Below are 21,794 nucleotides of genomic sequence, written 5' to 3'. Positions count from 1 at the left end.
TTGCAGTGAAGTCTAAGAGCTTCTTCGACGAGCATCCGTATCATTCCATAACAATGGCATAGCAGCGAGCAAGGTGAAGATAGCTGTTCGACAGTCCCAGGTCAGACCGGTCGAGGTAATGTGTTGCTTGTGCAGTCCTGTCTGATCCGACCAAGCCCCTTCTGGTGTAGGTCAAGGATGAGATCTCGTCTTCAAGGGAATGGCGCAACGTCTTCAGGTCGCCCGGGCTCTTGTGGCAGGGGTACTTTCCGATCAAAAGGCTTTCCGTGGCCAACAAGCTTGTCCATCTGCCCCAGTATCGCTCCATCCTTTTCGCGACTTCGGGCTTGCTCCCAATCTCTGAATAGCTTCCACCACCAACTATGAGTCTCGCCATCCCGGCCAAGGTGTCCAGCGATTCCATCGTCACTCACTGGTCGCTCCCATGGCTTATCAACGATGTAATGGAGCACCACTAGCTCGTCATCGTCCCACATCTTTGGATGCCAGTATCTCATGGTCTTGAGAGCATTGTATTTCCACGACACAGGTTGCCACTTGTTCTCATAGAAGTCGCCCAGAAAGTCTTGGTCGGGAAATTGATACGACTTCACCTTGTCTGAGGTGTTGAAGAAATGCAGCAAGTCGTTCCACAGCTTCTCCGATGGATTGAACAGAAATGTACCACCATTCAGCAAGCGATACGTTGGACGACTGTTGCTGTTCGGTGTCGGCGCCACATCCTTCGGACCCTCGAGCGCAGTGTATGCGCAATTACCCTTGTGCCACTCCTCAGGAGCCCATTCGTCGTGGTCAAGATTGCAGACACAGGCATGATTTGCTCCAAGCCAATCCCGTCCAGGCATCTTCGTTTCGAAGATTATATCCGGGTTTCTGAAGACAGCCATATCGGCGTCAAGGAACACCGCGCGAGTGTAGCCTTGTTCGTAGACCTGGAAGGCTCGCAGTTTCGTGAAGGTGTCCTTGAATCTCTCCGCGACAATGGCAGTATTCTCTCGTCCGGGAGGCGGCAGCAGGAGCTCGACATACTGAGGCACAATCCGGCCGTGAGAAGCTTCTGCCTCCAGGGCAGAGGTTGCCTCGGCTCCCAGGGAGTTCGTATACTGGACTACGAGAGGGTATCGAGAACCATGCTTGTCGAGGGTGTGAGCAAGAATGACCACGCCTGGAAGATAAGACGGCTTCGTCAGCAATGTGACCCAGCATGATCGCTCTGCTTGTGCGCCATTCGCCATATTGTGGCGACAGCTACGGGTAAATTGACGATGGGTTTTGCAAGTGCTACTGTGTCTGTTGGCAGATTTGAGCGATGGCTCGAATGCTACTGGAAGCTATGAGACAGGGGTATCAGCAAAACGTGCAGGGCAGAATTTGTAGAGAGCAAGTCCGTGCCTTCCTATGCATATGACAACGCAGAGTCTTCGGTGGTGAAGTCACGATGGGCGAAGAAATAAGCGGGATCGAGTGTGGCTTGTACCACATCTTGAGGACGTCACCATTAGGTTCAGGCTGGAGTCAGCCAACGGCGAAACTTGACGCGACCTTAGGAGGACGCCCAACGCGTAATTCGCACGCCATGCTGTCCTCGCTTTGATCATACCAGTGATCACTCTCGAGAGACAACAGCTGGTTGATCAACATGCGATGCTTGCCAACGATCCCAGAATGATTCTCGAGAAATGATATCGTCAAGCGGTCGGATGTGCAGTGATCAAGGTCCAAGAAGTTGGAGTGAGGTCTCGGAAAGCTTGGCCGGTTGACCCACCAACGGCGCCTGTTTACGCGGCAGGGACCAGGCACATGGAAACTTGACTGCAGACCACCACAAGCAACCGCCAAATGATATAGAACAGCATCGCATCAATTCAACCAACTCTCGACACTCATCCAGTCACTAAAGCAGTACTTGCGCTTTGCTTGATATCCAATTAGGCAATTTCTTGGGTACATTCCGGAGGGCGCCAGATCGACTCAGCATAGGGGTTTCTCCGACACATGCGCAGCCATGGTGCTGCTCGAGAAGCAATGGGTTAATGTGCAAGAGAAGACTTTTACCAAATGGTGCGCATGCGACCGGTACCGTGTTGCACACCTGCTGACTCGCACAGGCTAAACAACAAAATCAAGAGCCGTGATGTGGCCGTCAAGTCTCTCATCACCGATCTCTCAGACGGCATTATCCTTATACACCTGCTCGAGGTTCTCAGCAACGAGTCTCTCGGTCGCTATGCCTCAAATCCGAAGTTGCGAGTCCAGAGGTTCGAGAACGTCAACAAGAGTCTGGACTACATCAGATCACGAGGCATTCAGATGACAAATATCGGCGCCGAGGATGTCGTGGATGGGAACCGGAAGATCATACTTGGGCTGATATGGACTCTCATCTTGCGCTTTACCATTTCCGACATCAACGAGGAGGGCATGACGGCCAAGGAGGGACTGCTGCTCTGGTGTCAACGGAAGACTGCTTGTTACGCAGGCGTGGAGGTTCGCGATTTCTCTGCTTCCTGGAACGACGGCCTGGCGTTCTGCGCATTGCTCGACATTCACCGGCCCGATCTGATCGACTTCGATACTTTAGACAAGTCAGACCATAGAGGTAACATGCAGCTGGCATTCGATATCGCGTCCAAGGAGATCGGCATCCCAGATCTGCTCGATGTGGAAGATGTGGCAGACGTCCCAAAACCTGACGAGCGCTCGCTGATGACATACATTGCCTACTGGTTCCACGCTTTCAGCCAAATGGAACGGGTAGAGAATGCAGGCAGAAGAGTCGAGAAGTTTGTCAGCAACATGCAAGGCGCCTGGGAAATGGAGAGTGCGTATGAGAAGCGTATGCGTGCACTGCTGCTACAAGTTCGACATCAGCGCGAATCGTGGCACAGTGCAAAGTTTGCAGGCACGTATGCCGACGCAAAGCAACAGGCCAAAGAGCTGTCCAACTACAAGCGCGACAAGAAGAGGAAATGGGTGGCAGAGAAGTCTGAGTTGTCAGCTCTGCTTGGTAATATCAAGACGAAGCTGGCAACGTACAGACTACGCCCATACAACCCTCCCGCAGACCTTCGGATCGAGGTGCTAGACCATGAGTGGATAGCTCTGACGACAGACGAGCAAGCTCGGAGCAAGCTGATCAACGAGAAAATTCGAGACATCAAGAACGCTCTTCGCAAAAGCTTCGCGGACAAAGCCAACGACTTTGCACTCACACTCAACACTCTCACTCTGGCCATCTCTGTATTGGAGGGAGACGTCGAGGACCAACTAGAGCACGCGCAGCGACTTTCGGCAAATCTGCAGCCACTAGAACAATATCTCGACGGCATAGCACTGCTCGACGAGCAATGCCAGGAAGCAAACATCGACGAAAACGATTACACGACTTACACATATGACGAGCTTGTATATGAATTGGGCCTGGTCAGGCACAGTGTACAGAAAAAGCTAACATTCCTGGAAAACCAGATGGTGGCTAGGAATATGACGAATTTGACGCCGATTCAACTCGAGGAGTTCGAGTCCGTCTTTAGGCATTTTGATCGCGATGGGTCGAACACACTGCAGGAACTGGAATTCAGTGCGGCGTTGGCATCCTTGGGCTTGGTGTACGATGAGGAAGAGATGCATGATAAATATCTGAACGTGTGTCACAGTGGACTGGACGGGAGGTCGTCTCCAATCTCACGGCGGCAGCGGGAGTCAAGAGGCGTTGGGTTCGAACAGTTCATCCATTTCATGGTGTCTGTCACAGAGGATCAGAACACGGCTGAGCAAGTGTTCCAGTCTTTCCAGGAGGTGGCGGACGGGAAGCCATATGTGACGGAGATGGACTTGCGGCATTCTCTTATACCGGACGAGCTCATCGACGATCTGCTTACCAGCATGCCAGAGCACCGCGGTCCGGATCTGGAGGTTGATCGCGATGTTCCCAAGTACGACTACATCAGCTTCATGCAGGGCATGATTGGCGAGTCGGACAAGGTGAATGGTAGCGAGAGCCCAGTGCGGCCTCGGTCGGTACAATTGAACGGGCACAGCTCGAGTCCAACTTCGCCGCGCAAGACATAATTGCCACGGTGCTTGCGCTGAAGGGATGGCCCGCTCGCTGAATACACGAGGCAAGGCAGGAGTACTCTGGATATACAATAGTAATTGTTGCTCACGCACCTTGCATCCGTACTTGTACTTTTCAAATCGGTCGCAATTTTTAGGTGACACAAGATATTCGTCGTAGGACCGTCTCTGCAGCCGGAGTATATCCTCATAGAAGCCTACATACTACCACGAACATTGGATGCTGGAATGCATGGGATGAGCACAGCCGGACGACGTGACTGGGATTCCAAGATCTCGGACTTCGCTCGCTGCTCGAGCACAGTACTGTGTAGTTGCCCACCGGCACCCAGGCTGTGACCGCAAATTGTGAGGGGCGATCGTGTGTGTGGGTATCTGTGTTGATGCTAGTCCTACCAGGAAATTGAGCCCCTGTGAGCCTTCAGAGTGGTCGCTTCAGTCGACGGGTGTCCGGGTCGGGGAGAATGCCAAAGGTCCAAGAATCTATATCTCATTCCGAGACGACCTTCGATTGAATGTGCACATGTTAGATAGATGCCTCAGAACTTTCTGGCCACGGAGGGCACTGAAGGTCTGAAATCTAGTTCGCTGGTTGAGCGGATGCTTTCGAATGAGCGTCACTTGACCGTCAGCCAGTACGGAAGACTTATGGCAGATTTTCGGGTAGGGAGGGCGCTGTCGTTGCAGCAGACAATGCTTTGGACTTCATGTTACAATTCGTCTCCCCCACAGAGCACCCCCGTGCCCCCATGAATCGGATCACGCCCGGGCGGTCGCTGCGGGTACAACCGACGCTATGAACGCGGATCGCGCCAAGACCGGGCAACTTTATTGCGGGCAATTACCTTGACTGCGCTTGCCTTGCGTGCTCAGTGACTCAAAAATGAGCAACCACGCTTCGCTCGCTACATGAAATTTCTGCAGCGCCAGCCTCGCGTGTTTTCTCCTCGTTACTGTTCCTATCTAGCTGGAGCCCGCCCTGGCGCGATGGCGCAACCCACCTGGCACAAGCCTGCTGGACAGACGCATGAGGCGGCCTCTGGCCTGAAGATCTACAATTCACTTACGCGCTCCGAGGTCGACTTCGTGCCCATCGAAAAAGGGCGAATAACATGGTACTCCTGCGTCCTACAGTCTACGACGACGCCCACCTAGGGCACGCCCGGAATTATGTTACTATCGATATCATACGCAGAATATTGCAGGACTATTTCGGCTACAAGGTCCATTTCGTCATGAACATCACAGACGTCGACGACAAGATCATCTTGCGAGGCCGACAGAGACATCTGTACGACGAGTACAAGAAAGCGCATTACTTCATCGACGACACGGTCCGACAAGACGCGAAGGCCGCCTGGCGCTACTATATAGGAAAGTATCTCCAGCGGTTTCCTACCCACCCTCCACCAGACTATGCGAACTTTGACGCCGAGATCGAGAAGTACTACGGCGATGTGGTGGCGGGCGGAAGTCTGTTTCCAGGACAGAAGGTTGGTGATACCGAGGCCAAGGTTAAGATGCACATCAACACAGTTCGGACAGCCGCGAAGGCATTATCGGAAGACCCAAAGAACCTGACACCACTCGAATTCTACCACCGAATGAACGATCCAATGTCGCTAGTATTGGATGAGAAGGGCAAATCGAGTATACGCGGCGATGACCACGGAGTGTTCACCAAACTCACAAGAGACTACGAGACTCGCTTCTTCAATGACATGGACGACCTCGACGTACTGCGGCCTGATGAGCTGGTCAGAGTAACGGAGTATGGAGCCGAGATCGCTACATTCGTCAAGCAGATCGTGGACAACAGGTTCGCATACAAGGCTGACGATGGGTCGGTCTATTTCGATATCAAGAATTTCAAACAATCAGGTTACCACTACGCACGGTTAAAACCCGAGTCGGTGGGTGACAAAGAGCTTCAGGAAGACGGGGAGGGCGCCCTGTCGAAGGGTACTGCTGGCAAAAAGGCTGATGCTGATTTCGCCCTCTGGAAGGCCTCCAAGGCAGGCGAACCCAGCTGGGCTAGCGAATGGGGTCCAGGAAGACCTGGATGGCATATCGAATGTTCTGCAATGGCTGCCGCAAAGCTCGGCAAGCAGATGGACATACACTCGGGCGGTATCGACCTTGCATTCCCACACCACGACAACGAGCTAGCACAAAGCGAGGCGTACTATAAAGCTGGGTCAGAGCATCAATGGGTCAACTACTTCCTTCACATGGGCCACTTGTCAATACAAGGCTCGAAAATGTCGAAGTCGTTAAAGAACTTCACAACAATCAACGAAGCACTCCGAGGCAGGAAAGAGTGGACGTCACGAAGTCTGAGAATTGTCTTCCTGCTGGGAGAATGGAGAAAGGGCATTGAGATTACAGACGACCTCGTCCTGGAAGGCCGGAGCTGGGAAGACCGTGTTGACAACTTCTTCTGGAATGCCCTCGGCAGTATGGAGTCCGCCCCCGAGGATTCGACGCAACCTACAATCATGAAGACAGCGATCGGAACGGCCGAGGCCACGATCCGAAGCGCGCTGCTGCGGTCGTTTGCCACAAAAGAAGCAATGCATGCATTGTCTACCCTCATAACCACTTACAACGCCGAAGACAAGAAGGCTCTGTCATATGGCGACCATTTCGCGACCGCGGCTCTGGTCACACGCATGGTCAACATCTTCGGGCTCAACGGCAATACTCCTGCCACATCCACAGAACTAGGCTGGAAAGGTCTGTCGCTGCCCGAAGAAGTCCAAATGTTCGTCCGCCCTCTGTCCACCGCACGCGATGCGCTCCGACAAGCCGCCATCGCCAAAACAATCACGCCCGAAAAGGTCAAAGAGATCATCTCCTCCATCCCCATTCCAGAAACAGCACTTAGCAACCGACCACAACGACCATCACCAGCACGCGCACTGTCCGATTTCCGCGGCACAGCCCTCGACCAGGCTGACAGAGCATCAAAGGCCGCCCCAGACACAAACGGCGACAGCAACGAAGCTGCCGATCTCAACAAAGACATCCTCCGCCTCTGCGACCGCGTTCGCGATGTCGACCTCTGGCAGCTCGATGTCTACCTCGAAGACCAGGAGAACGGCACCGCCAGAGCCCGCCCTGTCACTGAGGGTCTCCGCGCCGCGAGACACGCGCAAGAAGACAAGATTCGGCTGAAGGAGGAAGCGAAGCGGAAACGGGAACAGGAAGCACGAGACAAACTCATGAAGGGCAAATTATCTCCTAAGGAGATGTTCAGAGCCCCCAACAGCGATGAGTTCGGCGCGTGGGATGACCAAGGGGTGCCGACTAAGGACAAGGCGGGCGCTGAGCTGGCGCCGAGTCGCGTCAAGAAGCTGAAGAAGGAGTGGTTGATGCAGGAGAAGCTGCACGAGAAGTTTCAGGCCGCGGTCAAGGATGGCCAGATTAAGCTGTAGTGACCCATGGAGGCCGCCCTGTGGGTGAAAATGCATATCCTTAAGATGTAGCATTAGAGGTAGAAGTGACGCGCCTTTGAGGCCAATGGTCATGAGTTGATCGTCAGAACGAAATGACTTGATCGTCAGATCAGCGTGAGTTGAGCGTCAGAACAAAATGACCTGATCGTGAGATGAGTCTTGGTTGCGGTATGCCTGCAACACAAATTCGGTAGTACAGCGCCCTCCCTGGCGAGAATTGCTATTATGGATTGTTTTTTTGGACCTGACAGCTGGTGAAACTCGAGTGAGGCTCATCTCAACCCTGCCAATGGATTGACGACATATCTTAGGACCTGCAGAGCCCTCCCTGGCCGGAAAATCTACATCACCAGCCAAGCCAAAGTATTGAGCGCTTCAGCACCCTCCCTGGGGCGAGGGATTCACGAACAATCGCTGCTACAATCTGAATTGCCAGTAACGCTCAAGTGAGGCACGTTTCAAGCCTGCCAATCGATCAATCAAACAACCACAAACATCCAGCGCCCTCCCGGCTGTGCTTTTTGGGGATGCTTCGCTTTAGCCCTGCACACAACCAGCGGGACAATACATGAGCAGTCCGCGAAAGGAAAGTGCGGGTCAGATGAGGATACTGAGTGAAACAGCAGCCCGGATTCAGCGACTGAAGTCCTCAAAAGAGCTGGCCCGGAGCACGGGAGGAAAACGTCGTGCACTGTGTCCTGCCTATTCTGAAGCGATGGGCCGCACAACCTACGTCTCGTCACAGCTCGATCACGCAGTACAGTGACTCTCCAGCCAGGTGCCCGAACAAGGCGGAAAGATAAGACGCTCTTTGCATGCATCCATCTCACATGTCAACTTGGGCTCTTGAGGTTTACCTTCGTCGTTGATGACGATGACAACCGCCAAGAGCAGCCAGCGGCGGGACATGGCCCGAGATCCTGACTCCAAATCTTGTTCCGTAGACGACATTCGCGAAAACTGCTATACGCGTTGCGGAGCTTCTACGTGTGCTCCGTCGGCCTTGTTGCTATGACGCTCCATTCGATGCGGTCTTGTGTGCGTCTTGCCTGCGGCGCAAGGCAAGGTGATCGACTAGTGCCTGGACAAGCTCCGGGACATACCTAAGTACTTACTTAAGTAGTATCCAGGTGCGATTCTTGGCAAATGATCGTGGGAGTTTCAATGCGTTCTGTATCATGAACCTCACCTCTCGTTGAGATTGACTCTACTTGGACATCAACATTCTTTGGCCGACACAGATCACAACAGCGGCGCCTGCGCAGCGCATCTCCAGGCATGGTTGAATCTGCTCGCTCCACCAGTAGCAACAAGTGCTAACAAGGCATGGCAAGATGGCGGAATTGGTATAGGCGTCACCCATGACCAAAAAGAAGGAGAACGACGTGGGCAAGACACTTACTTATACCGCTCAACAGAAGTAAACATCCGACATGAACCGAAATGATCACGTTATCAACTGTTCACTGCTCTGCGCATGATTTAGATTGTCCCACGAGGTAGCAACGGGTGCTATCAAGGCATGACAATAGCAGAAGAGATTCAGAGTGGGAGACTCCGCTGTGCGGAAGGGGTAGAGGAGGAACATTGTGGGCATGACGCCTACTTATACTTCTCTACATAAGTGAAGATCCGATGCAAGCCGAAACGGCCGCTTCAGTGACTCGGCTGGAGAGAAGTCACTGCTGAGGGCATGGACCAGACCTGTTCGTCGACTGCTGAAATTCGCTTCAGAAGGGCATCTATTTAGCTGTGTAGTTCTGTCGTAGCAGAAAACTGGGACAGCACATTCTGCTGCAGTCGCCAGAGGTCATGCGTCCGGTATATGCAATTTGTGAGTAGAGCTCGTTAAGAAAGAGTCCTGCTCCGTCGCTGCACGAGAAGCGAAGCGAGCGCGTATGCGCGAAGCAGTACTGGGTCAGTCCGGATACGTTTTCCGCCGATGTAGGTAGTTTGAGGTCGTGTCCGCGTCCAGCTCGGCCGGCGAAACATGGCCCGAACTTCGGTATCAAGAACCCATAGTTTGATAAGCCCAACATATGGTTCTCTCGGAGTATTCTATACGCGCAGGCGGGATGGTGTGCCCATGGGACTGGGTCGAAAAGGTATAAAGCTATGGTCCCATCTCTGAGATTGAAGCCATCCACAGTCAGCAAATCTACAACCCATCCAAGCATACGTATTCCACAGCAGCATTAGAAGCAACAGATCCTCTGACAGCAAGCGAACACCTGATGCACCTTTCCAGCCTCGCACATCACAGCTCTTTCCAGCAACAGCAACGATCTCAACCCAAACCAACCCTTGACAAACACGAACCCACTACAAGAATCATGTCGACCGTCTCCGGCTTCTCCGTATCACAAGACCGTGAGGTCGCAGAGTACAACAGAGTTCGCGCCATTCTGCTAGCTCGTCAGGAGCAACGTCGCCAGGACCTGCGTCGACGCTTGGGTATGCCGGCGCGCATAGAGCCGTACAAGCAGGGGTGGTTGAAGGACTTCACTGGTTGGCGGAGTAAGGAGGAGAAGTATCTGGATGAAATTCTCGAGGAGGAGCGGAAGGAGAAGTTGAAGAGCAGCGGGGCGGAGGATGTGGAGGGGGAGATGGACATCAAAGAAGCGCTCGCGGTTGTGGTTGACGAGAAGGAGGTAGGGAAGGGAGTAGCGGAGAAGGAGGTAGAAAGGGAGGAGGCGCGGAAGGCGGTGATGAAGGGGATGCGGATGGGGTGGTGATCGGGCTGTCTGGTCGAAAGATGGTGATGATATATGTTTCCTGTGAGGCGTTCTGGTAGGCCCCAATTCTGCGGCTGGAGGGAGAGGCGTCTTCATACATTGGGTAATCAGAACTTTTGATATCAATGTGGCACCATGTCCCGCTCCTCAGTTTTGCTTTCGCTGGTGTGGTACTTACCTTAGAATGCCGTTTGTACTCACCATATCGTAGGACGTCGTCCTTAGTATAGCTTACGTTCTGACAGACCCTGGTTTGATCCCGAAAGCCATTATAGCAGACTTCTCGCGCCTTCTGCGCTTCCGTAGGTCGGATCTGAGCCAGATGTCAGGTTCTAAGTCCGTTCGAGATGAGAAAGCAAGTTGCATCCGAGATCTGAGTCCCGTAGTACCCTATGAACGGGGACATTCATGCAAGTCGTTATTGTGACTCCGTTGCTTATCAGAAGACGTGTTAGTCATTCAATAGTGCGATCTAGTATGTTTATATCTGGTGGTGGACTTCGTCCTGCAGGAGGCCAGAAGACTCTTAGAAGAAGCGTAGTAAATTCATTTCGATGCTGGGACACTCACATACTCACTAGACATGAATCGGTTGTCGCTGTCATAGAATTTTGGATGATGTCTGCGCGCTATGACTAGCAGTGTAATGAACACAAGGCTCACAGTCGCTCCTGCCATCACGAGCGGCATCCTCGCTTCGGCAATGCCAAGAGATGTCAGTGCTAAGTGGAGCCTAGACCTTCAGGGGTATCAGCGGCTAAGCGTGTCTCACGTTCAGACGGACTTGCGCAATTCGCCGACTTCTTTGAGGTTGGGTCGTTTCACAGTGGCTGTCCGCATGCCCTCAGTGGTTCGCCTTGTCGTTATTGACATCGTCCTGCCAGCAACGCAGAGTCGTGTCGTCAGCAGGGGTGCATCGCTATCTTTCAGCAGCCACAGAACAAAGAGACGACTGATCTGACTCGACCGTCCGTCTACCGCTGGCATCTGTACTTCTGTTGAGGCAGATCAGTGTTCGATCAGCGACTGAGCCGGCCATGTGCTGTCGGTGACGTGGTACTCGGACTCGTTCGATGCACCAGCACTTCCGACCGCTCTGAGCGTGGTCAGCGAGCGGCGACGCTCGTCTCAGCATGGCTCTCCTTTCGAGCAGGTCGGCGGCCCCAACTTCGGCGGGCTCTGCACCACAGATATCGAGCCGCAACGTCTCAAAGTCGTCACAAGGGACCGGCCCGCCCTCCGCTACCCTACAAGATGGCATCTTTACCTCCCCAACCGATTCGGAGTTCTCACAGAAGTCTGATGGGTTGGGCTCGATCCGCAGTTGGGACGAGAAACAAGTGGCGGACTGGTTACACACGATACGCTGCGGACAGTACGAGTCACTGTTCGTGGCCAACAATGTCACGGGAGAGAGCTTGCTCGAGTTCGACCAGAAAGTCCTCACCGAACTGGGCATCAAGAAAATTGGCGATCGAGTCAGAATCAACGTGGCCATCAAGCAATTGAGGAACAAGGCGACGACTGGACGTACTAGGAGGAAACGAGACTCGCTGGCTGCACTCGAAGGTTTCGCTGTTACCACACCGCCCTCCTCCGAATCGCCACGCACGCACGCATCCCGATCGCAAGCTGGCAGCAGCAAGCGCTTCTCTCGCCAGCTCGACCCGTCAATGCTGCAGAATTTCACGGCAAGTCAGGGTCTGAAGGTCAGCTCACGACCGAGCTCTCCTCTGGCAGATGTTCATAGTGCTGGACTGCGTGCGCATCGCTATGCCGCTGCCAGTCCGATGGACACGCGACGAGAGCCAGCCTCCGGATATTTCAGTCAGCCAAACTCAGCTAACTCGTCCTCCGGCCGTCGACCCGAAACTCCTCAGGTTGCTGTGGCATCGCGAAGTCATCATCTCCGACAGAACTCGAGCATCGATGGACTGACCCCGGGTGGCCTGCCATCGAATACACCAGTCATCAAGATCATTCATAATGGTGGTCAAACAAAAGTCGTCAACATCAAATTCTGCAAGAACGCTGACGATGTGACGGCCACCGTGCTCAGAAAAGTCCCGACTCTGAACGAAGCGCACTTCCGAAATTACTGCTTCTATATTCTGAATGGCATGGAACCAAAGGTATCGAATTGTCGCAGGGTGTCGGACAGCGAGCTTATGCAGATCTGCAATGATCCAAGCCGGTCAGAGCGTAATCGCTTGATCCTGAGAAAGATCAACGATGGCCTGCCTGACATGGACGAACTGCAGAAGGCGGCACGTCTCGCTGTTGATGAGTCTCAGGTCCTGCACTCAAATGCTCTGAGTAGCAACAATATGCGCAACCAGATCAAGCTGCAGAAGCTTACTGGAGAATCTTGGCACCAGATCCAGGCAGTGCCAATGTCGCCAGTGACCACCACAGATCGCAATCGCAACATCATGGCCACGGCAGACGAGACCGAAAGGCAAGAAGCGCAAAGGTTGCGACCTCTCGACTCGTTGCAGAACAGCAAGCTTCGGTCATTCTTCGGAGCACGACCGCCCAGTGAGATGATTGCGCAAGAGCTCACCTCATACTTCCCCAAGCATCAGCGAGAAGACATCGAAAAGACAATGCGGCTTTCGGTTCGACGCAGTCAGCGTATGAGTCGCGCGCAAAGCAGGCTGAGTGTCATGAGCAATGTCAGCTACGCCTCCAGCCTCAAGGACGCTCCGCCAGTCCCAAGCCTACCCAACATACCCAATGTAGCAGATGCATGGCTGGCACAGAGCGGACAGCTTGGCAAAGCATCTCAGTCACGACCACTCTCAGTATCCAGTCGATTTGGGCTCGGTAACATGAATTACCGAGACTCCATCGCTTCTTCAGCTCTGCAGCCACTGCAAGAGGAGTCATCAATGGAGCCAAACCGCAAATCATACGTCTCATTTGACAGTGGCTCCGATTCCGCGACCCCGAGCGACGCCCCTCGAATCAGCTTCATTGACGTCGACGAAGAAGAGAGCCTCACGAACGACATAAATAAACGTCTCTCCATGATCGTAGCCGAAGACGGCGAAGAAGACGACACCGCCCTCAACTCCTTCCTTGCGGGCAACAGCTTCGAAAAGGGCAACTGGATGAAAGGCGACCTGATCGGTGAAGGCTCCTTCGGCAGCGTCTACCTCGCCCTGCACGCCGTCACCGGCGAGCTCATGGCCGTCAAACAAGTCGAGCTGACCAATGTCACAAAGGGCACGGAGGACAAGAAGAAGAACCTCATGATCACCGCGCTCCGCCAAGAAATTGACCTCCTCCAGGGCCTGCACCACCCACATATCGTGCAATACTTGGGCACCTCTTCCGACGATGAACATCTGAACATCTTCCTCGAATACGTCCCCGGCGGCTCCATCGCGGGCATGCTCAAGCAGTACAATACCTTCCAGGAGCCCCTAGTGCGCAACTTCACGCGTCAGATCCTGGAGGGGTTATCGTACCTGCACTCCTGCAACATCATCCACCGAGACATTAAGGGCGCCAACATCCTTGTCGACAACCGCGGCGCCGTCAAGATTTCTGACTTCGGCGTAAGCAAGAAAACATCCTTCGCTGCAGCCAACGGCACGATCGCCTCCAGCGCCTCTGCCCCGGCCGGAACGCGAACCTCCCTCCAAGGTTCCGTCTTCTGGATGGCGCCCGAAGTCGTCCGCCAATCCGGACAGAGCATCAAATCAGACATCTGGAGCGTGGGGTGTCTTATCGTAGAGATGTTTACGGGTAGCAGGCCGTTCCCGAGCATGACGACGCTGCAAGCCCTCTTTGCGGTAGGGAGCAACAGTGAGTCTCCGGCTATTCCGGAAACGGCGAGTGAGGAGGCAAAACAGTTCTTGAGGAGGACGTTCGAGGCGGACTTCACCAAGAGGCCGGGGGCGGATGAGTTGTTGAAAGAGGCATTTTTGAGGACACCCATGGCTTGATTGGGGATGCAGATTTGATGGGGCTGGATGGCGTCTGGCAAATCGGTTCCTGCCCTTGAGACCTTAGAGATCGCGTTACTGGGACTGGAGAATTGATGTGTTCTGAAATCTTGGGGATCCTTAAAATGCCTATGTGTGATGCAGAATTTTGCAAGGGTTGAGAACCGTGCGATGTAGGTGAAACGCTTCCTTTGGAGCTTTTTTCGAGGGGAGGAAGGATGGAGGGAAGGAAGGATGGAAGGAAGCGATCTTCACGATCTCTCGAGCCATGTTCCTAATTGTTCTTAATAGCTCTTCCAGAGGCCATTGGGGAGAAGGTGTGACAGGTACTTCTCGGACTGGATTATCTATCTGTTGCTCACACGATCTAGGCAAGCTTAATGAGTGTTTACTACAGCCCTACTAGTGTGTGCTACACGCCATGAAGTACCTGCAGCGGCCTCCCTGGCAAGCAAATTGATGGAGATTGATGCTGCGATCTAAGGCTCAAGTGAGGCTCTTCCGAGTCTTGCTGCCATCATCTGCGAATCAACTGCAGCCCTCAGAGCCCGCCCTGGACCCGATCCTTGGAGAATTAACGGGCAAGTGCTAAAACCCCTCTTCACGTTTTTGTTTGAGCCATCGTGTCAATTCTGCCATTGCGGTCGACTCGAGTTCTGATTTCTGGGTGGTCCCTCTACGGTACAACTGTGATCTGTTGCAAGTATGATGAAAACGACGATACGAAATAGCGGAAAGACATCGCTGGCGTTAAAGCATCTTCGGCGCTTTACAAGCAAAGCACACTGAGCTGATCGGATAACGACGAAAGCAGTTCGGGATTTTCCGACGTGGTTATCACAAGTGCATAGCCCGACAAATCGGGATTTTGCGTCTGCAGATAGCCAGCCTGGCGTGCACTGGCACTCCTCCTGTCCCTATCCACGGCTCAGTGGCCAAAGACTGCTCGTTATCAGAAAGCTGTCTGTTGCGCGTCGTCGGCTTTGACCGATCCACATTGCCTGTGCCTTACCCCAGATATGGTAAACTCAATTGAACGGCATCATATCGTTGATCTCTAACGAGAAGGCTGTTGGATCTTCTATCAGAATTCGAGAGCATGCAGCACTATCAAGAGGCCGCGATATGCGGCTTCGGAGGATTGCTGTGGCGAGCAGAGAGGGAGAACAATCATGAAGATATAAAGATGTCCTGATCAGACTGCTCGGATTCGCGATGGTACAACTTCGAAAGCTCTGCACCTGATACCAGATCGGATTTGGTAAAGAAAGCCTGAGATCACTGGCTATTACTGCCATCGCTGCCTCGTTATCACCAATGACAATGTCTCTCAGTCACGACTTGGAGAAGAAGCTACCGGTGGACACCACCTCCGCTATCCTGCGCGACACAGATTCAGACAACGGAGCAACACAGCAGACCACCATCTATATCGACCCCGAGAAAGAAAAGGCTCTGTACAGAAAGCTCGACAGATATGTCTTGCCGGCCTCTTTCGTCTTCATGGTGCTGTGCGCCTTGGACAGGAACAACGTTCGTTCACTGAACCATATGCTCCCTTGGCGAACATGCTGACCCAGCTCGACAGCTAGGCAACGCTCGCGTCTTCGGCTTTGACGAGGACCTCGGCCTCCAAGGTCGCCAATTCGGCAACATCAACACCTTCTCCAGTCTCGCCACCATGCTCTTTGAAATTCCATGGGTGCTTGCCGTGCGCCGCTTTGGTGCCAACGCTGCTCTCGGCTCCGCTTTTGCCATCTGGAGCGCCGCCACTCTCGGCACGGCGTTCATCCAGAACTACGCTCAAGCAGTCATCTGTCGCATGCTCGTCAATGCTGCTGGCGGTGGTCTCGAGCAAGGCTTCGCATTTCTCTTCTCGACCATGTACCCACGCCACCTAGCCGGCCGCAGGATCATCACCAACAACTTGTCCATGTGTGTCTCCGGCGCCTTTGGCGGTCTCTTCGCCTGGGCCATCCAACAGATGGGAGACAAGGCCGGCCTGGCGGCATGGAGATGGTTGTTCATCATCGAGTTCCTCATCACCATCGTCGTCGGCGGAATCTGCTGGTGCTTCCTGCCCAAGACGGCAGAGACCGCATGGTTCCTCAACGCCGAGGAAAAAGAGACGATGTGTCTGCGTAAGCAGCGCGATATCATGTTCCGGGGTGAAGACAAAATGGACCGCAAGTGGATCCGCCCAGCACTTACAGAGCCGTTTGTTTACATGCTGGGCATCGCCTTCTTCACCAGCAGCGTGAGCGTCAACGGCTTCAACATCTTCCTGCCGACTATCCTGCTGGGCATGGGGTGAGTCATAGCCCATCCCCTCGCCCCCTTTCACCACATTGATTGCACAACTAACACGCAAAACCAGCTACGCGAACCTCCACGTCAACTACATGACAATCCCGGTCTACGTCGTCGGCGCCATCTCCCTCATCACCGTCGTCTTCCTCTCCGACCGATTCAAGCGCCGCGGCGCCTTCATCATCGGCTGCTGCATCTCTCCCGTGATCGGCTACCTCATCGCCGTCGGCACCCCCAACCAGCACGCCGGCTACGCAGCCATGTTCATCCTCGTCCTCGGCATCTACCCCATCTCCACCCTCGCCGTGACCTGGGCCGCCGGCACGCTCGCGCCCGACGACAAGCGCGCCATCGGCATGCCCCTCGCCAGCTCCATCGGCAACCTCTCCAACTTCGTCTCCTCCCAACTCTACCCGACCCAACAAGGGCCTAGGTATCGCCAGGGCAACGGCGTGTCCGCGGGGCTGGTCGTCGTGGCGGCGGGCCTGTACGGTAGCATTTGGTTCATGTTGCGACGCAGGAATTTGCAGAAGGAGAAGCTGATCAGCGAGGGGGCGACTGATAATGGGAAGATGGGTGATCAGGCGCTGGGACATGTTTATATCCTGTAAGACTGATTTTTGCTCATCGGAGGCGGTCTGTTCCGGCAGTGGCTTGACGCTGAAAAGCACGAGAGGCGGGAACGATGGTGCTCAGACGGTTACACGCGATGTATATGATGAAAACTAACGATTTGGGCTGCACTCATCAATTGGGGGTTTCTGGGTATAGGGCCGCAGAAACCTGCTCGCGAGACTTCCGGAAGTTGTTAAACAGTGCTTGAAACCGTGAAGGCCTCCTAGTGCCATCGCAGTCAGAGTTACGAGTCAAAACCAACCCACAATTCAAGATCTGCGGACTTCCTGGCTGGGGAGGGCGCTCAAGGTTCCAGACTGCTTCGCTAACCACATCGACCTGAACCTTACGCTCGACACTCAGACATGCATCACATCTTCAAATCACCAAATACTGGGCTTCTCCCGCTTTCCCTTGACTTCCCCCAGCCGCTCCCGCGAATAAGCAAAACACTCCGGCAAGCCCGTCGCCTCCCATCCCTCGCCCCTCATCAACTTGACCACCCCCGGCGCACAAGTCCAGATCCTCGCCATCCCATGGCCGTTGAAGCTGCGCAGATATACTGTCCTGGCAGCTCGGGGATTGCGCCGACTAGGGGCGTGTTGTCCGGCGTCATGCCGATGATGCCTGTCCAGGCGTGGGCGAGGGACTCGCCGTGGCGGTGTGTGGTGGGTTTGCTGGAGGGGGCTGGTGGAGGGAGCATTTTGTCGAATTGCCGCAATGCGTCCTCGACGATCTCTGAGTTGAATGCTGTGTCGTTGAAGGAGACGATTTCAGATTTGGTGGAGGCGCTGAGTTCGGGGTTGGAGCGGGAGACGCCAAGGATCATGGTCCCGTCGGATTGGCGCTGGATGAGAGAGTAAAAGTGGCGGATGCTGTAGCGGAGAGACATGGTTGAAGAGAGAGTGTTGGCGCCGGAGAAGGCGGAGTCGGGGATCAGGGCGTGCGCTTGAGCTTTGTTAGGGGTGAGGAAAGAGGAGAGTTGTGGGAGGAGGATGGAGGCGTAGGCATTGGTGCAGTGGATAATTTTGGGAGAGGTGATAGTGCCGCGGGGTGTGCGGGTTGCCCAGGAGCTGAGTTGGGGGGTCGCTGAGGTGGTCTCGATTGCTGGACAGTGGGTGTAGAGTTGGACGCCGCGGTTGATGGACTTGGATAGGAGCCACTGGGCGAGCTTGGCAGGGTGACTGCTACCGGCAGGCCATTCATATGCTGCTACAGCGCCGGAGACGCGTGTGCGCTGGCGAGCCTCTTCGCCTTCGAAGTACTTGATGTGGGAGACATCGCCACCGGCTCGGACGTACGCGTCGAAGCTGTCCTTCTCGTACTTGGCGAATTCTTCTGTCAAGCACACGTCGAATGTTGTCGTGGGGTGAAAGTCGCAAGGCACTTCGTGTTGCTTCACGAAAGCATCGATCTTCTCAAACACGAGCTTTTCATTGGCAATGATCTTTAGTGCTTGTTCGGCGCCGTGCAGGGCTTCATAGCCTTGGAAGCCTCGGAATGCATCTGGTCGAACATGGCCGGCATTGCGGCCTGATGCACCTGATACTGCTTCGCGTGCTTCGAGAATCACAATCTCATCACCTGGGACGTTGTAGTCGTGGACAAGAGTGTAAGCTGTGAGGGCGCCCGAGATGCCGCTGCCGATAATGAGGTACTTGGTTGATGATGGAACTGGTTTATCGTTGTTGGCATTCAGATATGGGAAAGCACGAGTTGTCTGGTGCCACCAAGAAAGGCATGGTTCCGATTGCGGCAGTGACGGTTCTATGAGCGGCTTTGCGCTGGTCGTTGACAGCGACGGTGGTGGCGGACTTGTGCTGTGTGGCGCCATTGTGACGATGTAGTCCTCAGGTCGTTCCTTCAAGTTCACTCTCGACGCGTCGTGCGACTGTAGGCTTTGGGGTCGCCGCTGCCATCACCACGAACGTGGCAGGCCTCCAGATCAGGTAACTCATCAAATCCTCCAACGAAAGCCACACGCGCGAATTCTCCCTCTGATGCCCTGCAGACCATTGTGCTATGGGAGATGTCCGTCGTGGTGGAAACGAGATAAGCAGTCCCCCCGCACAGATCGCCGAGCAACGTCCTTCTTTCTTCCTAGTGATTTCCGACGCAACATCAACAATGTCCAATGAAGGACTACCAAGCCTTTGAAGTCGCATCGAAGTCATTCGGTTTCGTGCCACCGAGTCGCCACTCGCCATGCTTGAGATGGCTTGGAACGGCTTGATGCTACAGCTTGGCGTGCTTTTTCCCCTGTTCGCAACGGCCTGCCTGCATATGGATATGACGAAAAGCGCGCTGCCTTATCGTGTTAGGACGACCTTGCAACCGACTCATTGTCCTGCGTCGGAAACTACTGCTGGACATCCACAACTGATGTGCTGCTAGAGGTTTTCGCCGGATCGTCGCAACGCCACTCTATCAAAAGTGGGAATGCAGATAGGCCTTCTATAGTGTCAGTCGCCGACAGCCGGTATCTATAGTGTGCCTTGTGCTTCGAGGCAGTTCTTGTCCTCTTTTACAAATCCTGGAAATCCAAATCCTGCGAGGGTGTTCCTGCTCATCTGACTACAGGCCTTGACTGTGCAAAGATGGGATTGCTTTCACGCCTCAAAGGCCGCACGCCGACGGCTTTGGCGCCCACACTGGAACATCGCACGGCCGACGAGAAGGCACTTGTTCGACGACTCGATACTTTCCTTATGGTATTTGGCTGTGTATCGCAAGTCATCAAGTATCTGGATCAGCAGAACATCAACAATGCCTAGTGAGTACCCTTGGAAGCTTGTATCGGGAACTGAGCGATGACATGAGCATTGGCTTGAGCACGCGCACAAAGTCCTCCCGAGCCATGACTGCCACCTCTCCTATGCAACCTTCCATTGCATGATCGTTTCCCGAGACAAAGCTGACGAAAGTTCTCCGAAACAGCGTCTCTGGCATGAAGGAAGACCTGCATCTCTACGGCAAGGAGCTCAACTACTTCACGACGTACTTCAATGTCGCATACTGCATAATGCTCATCCCGTCGCAAGTCATTCTCACATATGTCCGTCCATCGTTCTGGCTGAGTGGTCTGGAGGTCACTTGGGGGTAAGCCACCGCCTACACTTGCTCCAGGATCCGTTACTGACCACCTAACGCAGAGTCATCACTGGTCTTATGGCACTCGCCCAAAACGCGAAAACGGTCTACGTTCTGCGAGTCTTTCTCGGTCTTTGCGAAAGCTCAGCATGGCCTGGAATGATGACATTGTTCATGCACTGGTATACTCCCATGGAACTGGCTAAGCGAATGGGCTTCTACCATTCGTGTCAAGCCGTTGGCTATATGCTGTCTGGCGCCCTTCAAGCGGCAATCATGCGGACCATGAATGGCCACCATGGTCTGAAGGGGTGGCGGTGGTTATTCGTAATCAACGCAATCATTACCGTGGTTTGGGGCTGCCTAGGCTTCGTCATGCTCCCAGACTATCCAAACAATCCAAACCCACGCGCTTTTTGGTTCCGAAAAGTCGACGGCGAGCTCGCCATGGAGCGTCTTGCACGTCACAACCGCGCGGAGCCGCGGAAAGTGACCTGGGCAGGTGCGAAGCGTACCTTCAGCGGCTGGGTCGTTTACTTCATCGCCGTTCTCTACATCAGCACTGTGCTTGCCAGCTATGGTTACAATTACTTCGGGCTTTTCCTCAAGTCCTTGAAGAACGCCGACGGAACACCAGTCTGGACTGTCGAGGACGTCAACGTCATTCCTATCGGAGGCGGAAGTATCAACGTCGTCTTCGTGTGGATCTGGGCTCTGCTATCCGACTTTCTGCGAACACGGTGGACACTTATCGTGGCGCAAGCGCTCATTGGCCTCATCCCCTCTATCGCTATGTCGATCTGGACATCGCACCCACAGTCCATCGGTCTCTCGACAGCATACGCCAGCTACTTCATCAATTATCTCTGCTTAGGGACAGCACCACTGATCTTCTCCTGGCTGAGTGATCTCATACCACAAGATCCAGAGGCGCGAAGTTTGATCGTTGGTTGCGCCGTTGCCGGGTACTACGCCGTGAGCGCCTGGAGTCAGGTTTTGGTCTGGCCGGCCAACCAGGCGCCATACTACGACTACGGCTGGCAAACCTGCATTGCACTGTGGGTGTTGATTATTGGCATGACCTGTGCGCTGAGGTTCATTGATGTGCGGTATCTGATGCCAAAGAGGCAGAAATTCGCCGAGCAGCTGCATGGGGAGGCGGTGGAAAGGGTCAAGACCGCCGATCTTGTGGGCGATCTGGAAGGTGAGGGCAGCGATGCGTTGGCGGCAGCAAAGGCACGGGCTCTGCAGAAGGAGACTGAGCAGAATGTCAAGCGCGTTGAGACTAGGGCAGCGGCATGATCTATGGCAGGCGTCGCAAGGTGATCTGATCAGCTGTACAAACCTCTGCGTAATCCGCGAATCATCAGTGAATGCGGCATATCTCACGGGTTAAAATATACCAAAGTCTGGGAAAATACCGTCCAGACCCAGCTGTATTTGCACGACGAGGCTACCGCTGCCAAATGAATGTGCAATTCAGATAGGTGATCAGTCCAAGCGTTGTCATGGGTCGTGATATGCTTCGCTTGGGCCCTCGTTCCTGATGGTCGTTG

General features: G+C 54.1%; 8 protein-coding genes across 8 annotated transcripts; 6 read left to right on the top strand and 2 right to left on the bottom strand.

Annotated features, from left to right (window-relative positions):
• Positions 1–191: 191 nt before the first annotated feature.
• On the bottom strand, positions 192–1,235 carry AB675_6046 (Galactinol synthase 1; the record flags this gene model as incomplete). The annotated part of the gene is made up of 1 exon (XM_018146309.1): positions 192–1,235. The coding sequence occupies one exon, from the start codon at positions 1,233–1,235 to the stop codon at positions 192–194; it is 1,044 nt and encodes a 347-aa protein (XP_017996954.1).
• Positions 1,236–2,005: 770 nt separating this feature from the next.
• Positions 2,006–4,071, top strand: AB675_6045 (Alpha-actinin-like protein 1; the record flags this gene model as incomplete). Its single annotated transcript, XM_018146308.1, has 2 exons — positions 2,006–2,061; positions 2,109–4,071. 2 exons carry the CDS (start codon positions 2,006–2,008, stop codon positions 4,069–4,071), a joined length of 2,019 nt encoding a protein of 672 aa, XP_017996965.1.
• Positions 4,072–5,189: 1,118 nt separating this feature from the next.
• Positions 5,190–7,514, top strand: AB675_6044 (Cysteine--tRNA ligase; the record flags this gene model as incomplete). The annotated part of the gene is made up of 1 exon (XM_018146307.1): positions 5,190–7,514. One exon carries the CDS (start codon positions 5,190–5,192, stop codon positions 7,512–7,514), a length of 2,325 nt encoding a protein of 774 aa, XP_017996870.1.
• A 2,354-nt stretch (positions 7,515–9,868) lies between these two features.
• On the top strand, positions 9,869–10,270 carry AB675_6043 (uncharacterized protein; the record flags this gene model as incomplete). Its single annotated transcript, XM_018146306.1, has 1 exon — positions 9,869–10,270. The coding sequence occupies one exon, from the start codon at positions 9,869–9,871 to the stop codon at positions 10,268–10,270; it is 402 nt and encodes a 133-aa protein (XP_017996866.1).
• A 1,133-nt stretch (positions 10,271–11,403) lies between these two features.
• Positions 11,404–14,223, top strand: AB675_6042 (Serine/threonine-protein kinase STE11; the record flags this gene model as incomplete). Its single annotated transcript, XM_018146305.1, has 1 exon — positions 11,404–14,223. The coding sequence occupies one exon, from the start codon at positions 11,404–11,406 to the stop codon at positions 14,221–14,223; it is 2,820 nt and encodes a 939-aa protein (XP_017996939.1).
• A 1,323-nt stretch (positions 14,224–15,546) lies between these two features.
• On the top strand, positions 15,547–17,144 carry AB675_6041 (putative transporter; the record flags this gene model as incomplete). Its single annotated transcript, XM_018146304.1, has 3 exons — positions 15,547–15,756; positions 15,812–16,533; positions 16,601–17,144. 3 exons carry the CDS (start codon positions 15,547–15,549, stop codon positions 17,142–17,144), a joined length of 1,476 nt encoding a protein of 491 aa, XP_017996918.1.
• Positions 17,145–17,638: 494 nt separating this feature from the next.
• AB675_6040 (uncharacterized protein) lies at positions 17,639–18,982 on the bottom strand (the record flags this gene model as incomplete). Its single annotated transcript, XM_018146303.1, has 1 exon — positions 17,639–18,982. One exon carries the CDS (start codon positions 18,980–18,982, stop codon positions 17,639–17,641), a length of 1,344 nt encoding a protein of 447 aa, XP_017996938.1.
• Positions 18,983–19,745: 763 nt separating this feature from the next.
• Positions 19,746–21,540, top strand: AB675_6039 (putative transporter SEO1; the record flags this gene model as incomplete). Its single annotated transcript, XM_018146301.1, has 3 exons — positions 19,746–19,921; positions 20,086–20,247; positions 20,301–21,540. The coding sequence occupies 3 exons, from the start codon at positions 19,746–19,748 to the stop codon at positions 21,538–21,540; spliced, it is 1,578 nt and encodes a 525-aa protein (XP_017996928.1).
• Positions 21,541–21,794: the final 254 nt, after the last annotated feature.

Source organism: Cyphellophora attinorum (genome assembly GCF_001299255.1).
Source record: "Cyphellophora attinorum strain CBS 131958 chromosome Unknown Contig27, whole genome shotgun sequence".
Taxonomy (NCBI): Eukaryota; Fungi; Ascomycota; class Eurotiomycetes; order Chaetothyriales; family Cyphellophoraceae; genus Cyphellophora; species Cyphellophora attinorum.
Note: the sequence above shows the minus strand (reverse complement) of the source record. Positions and strands in the feature narration are given on the sequence as shown.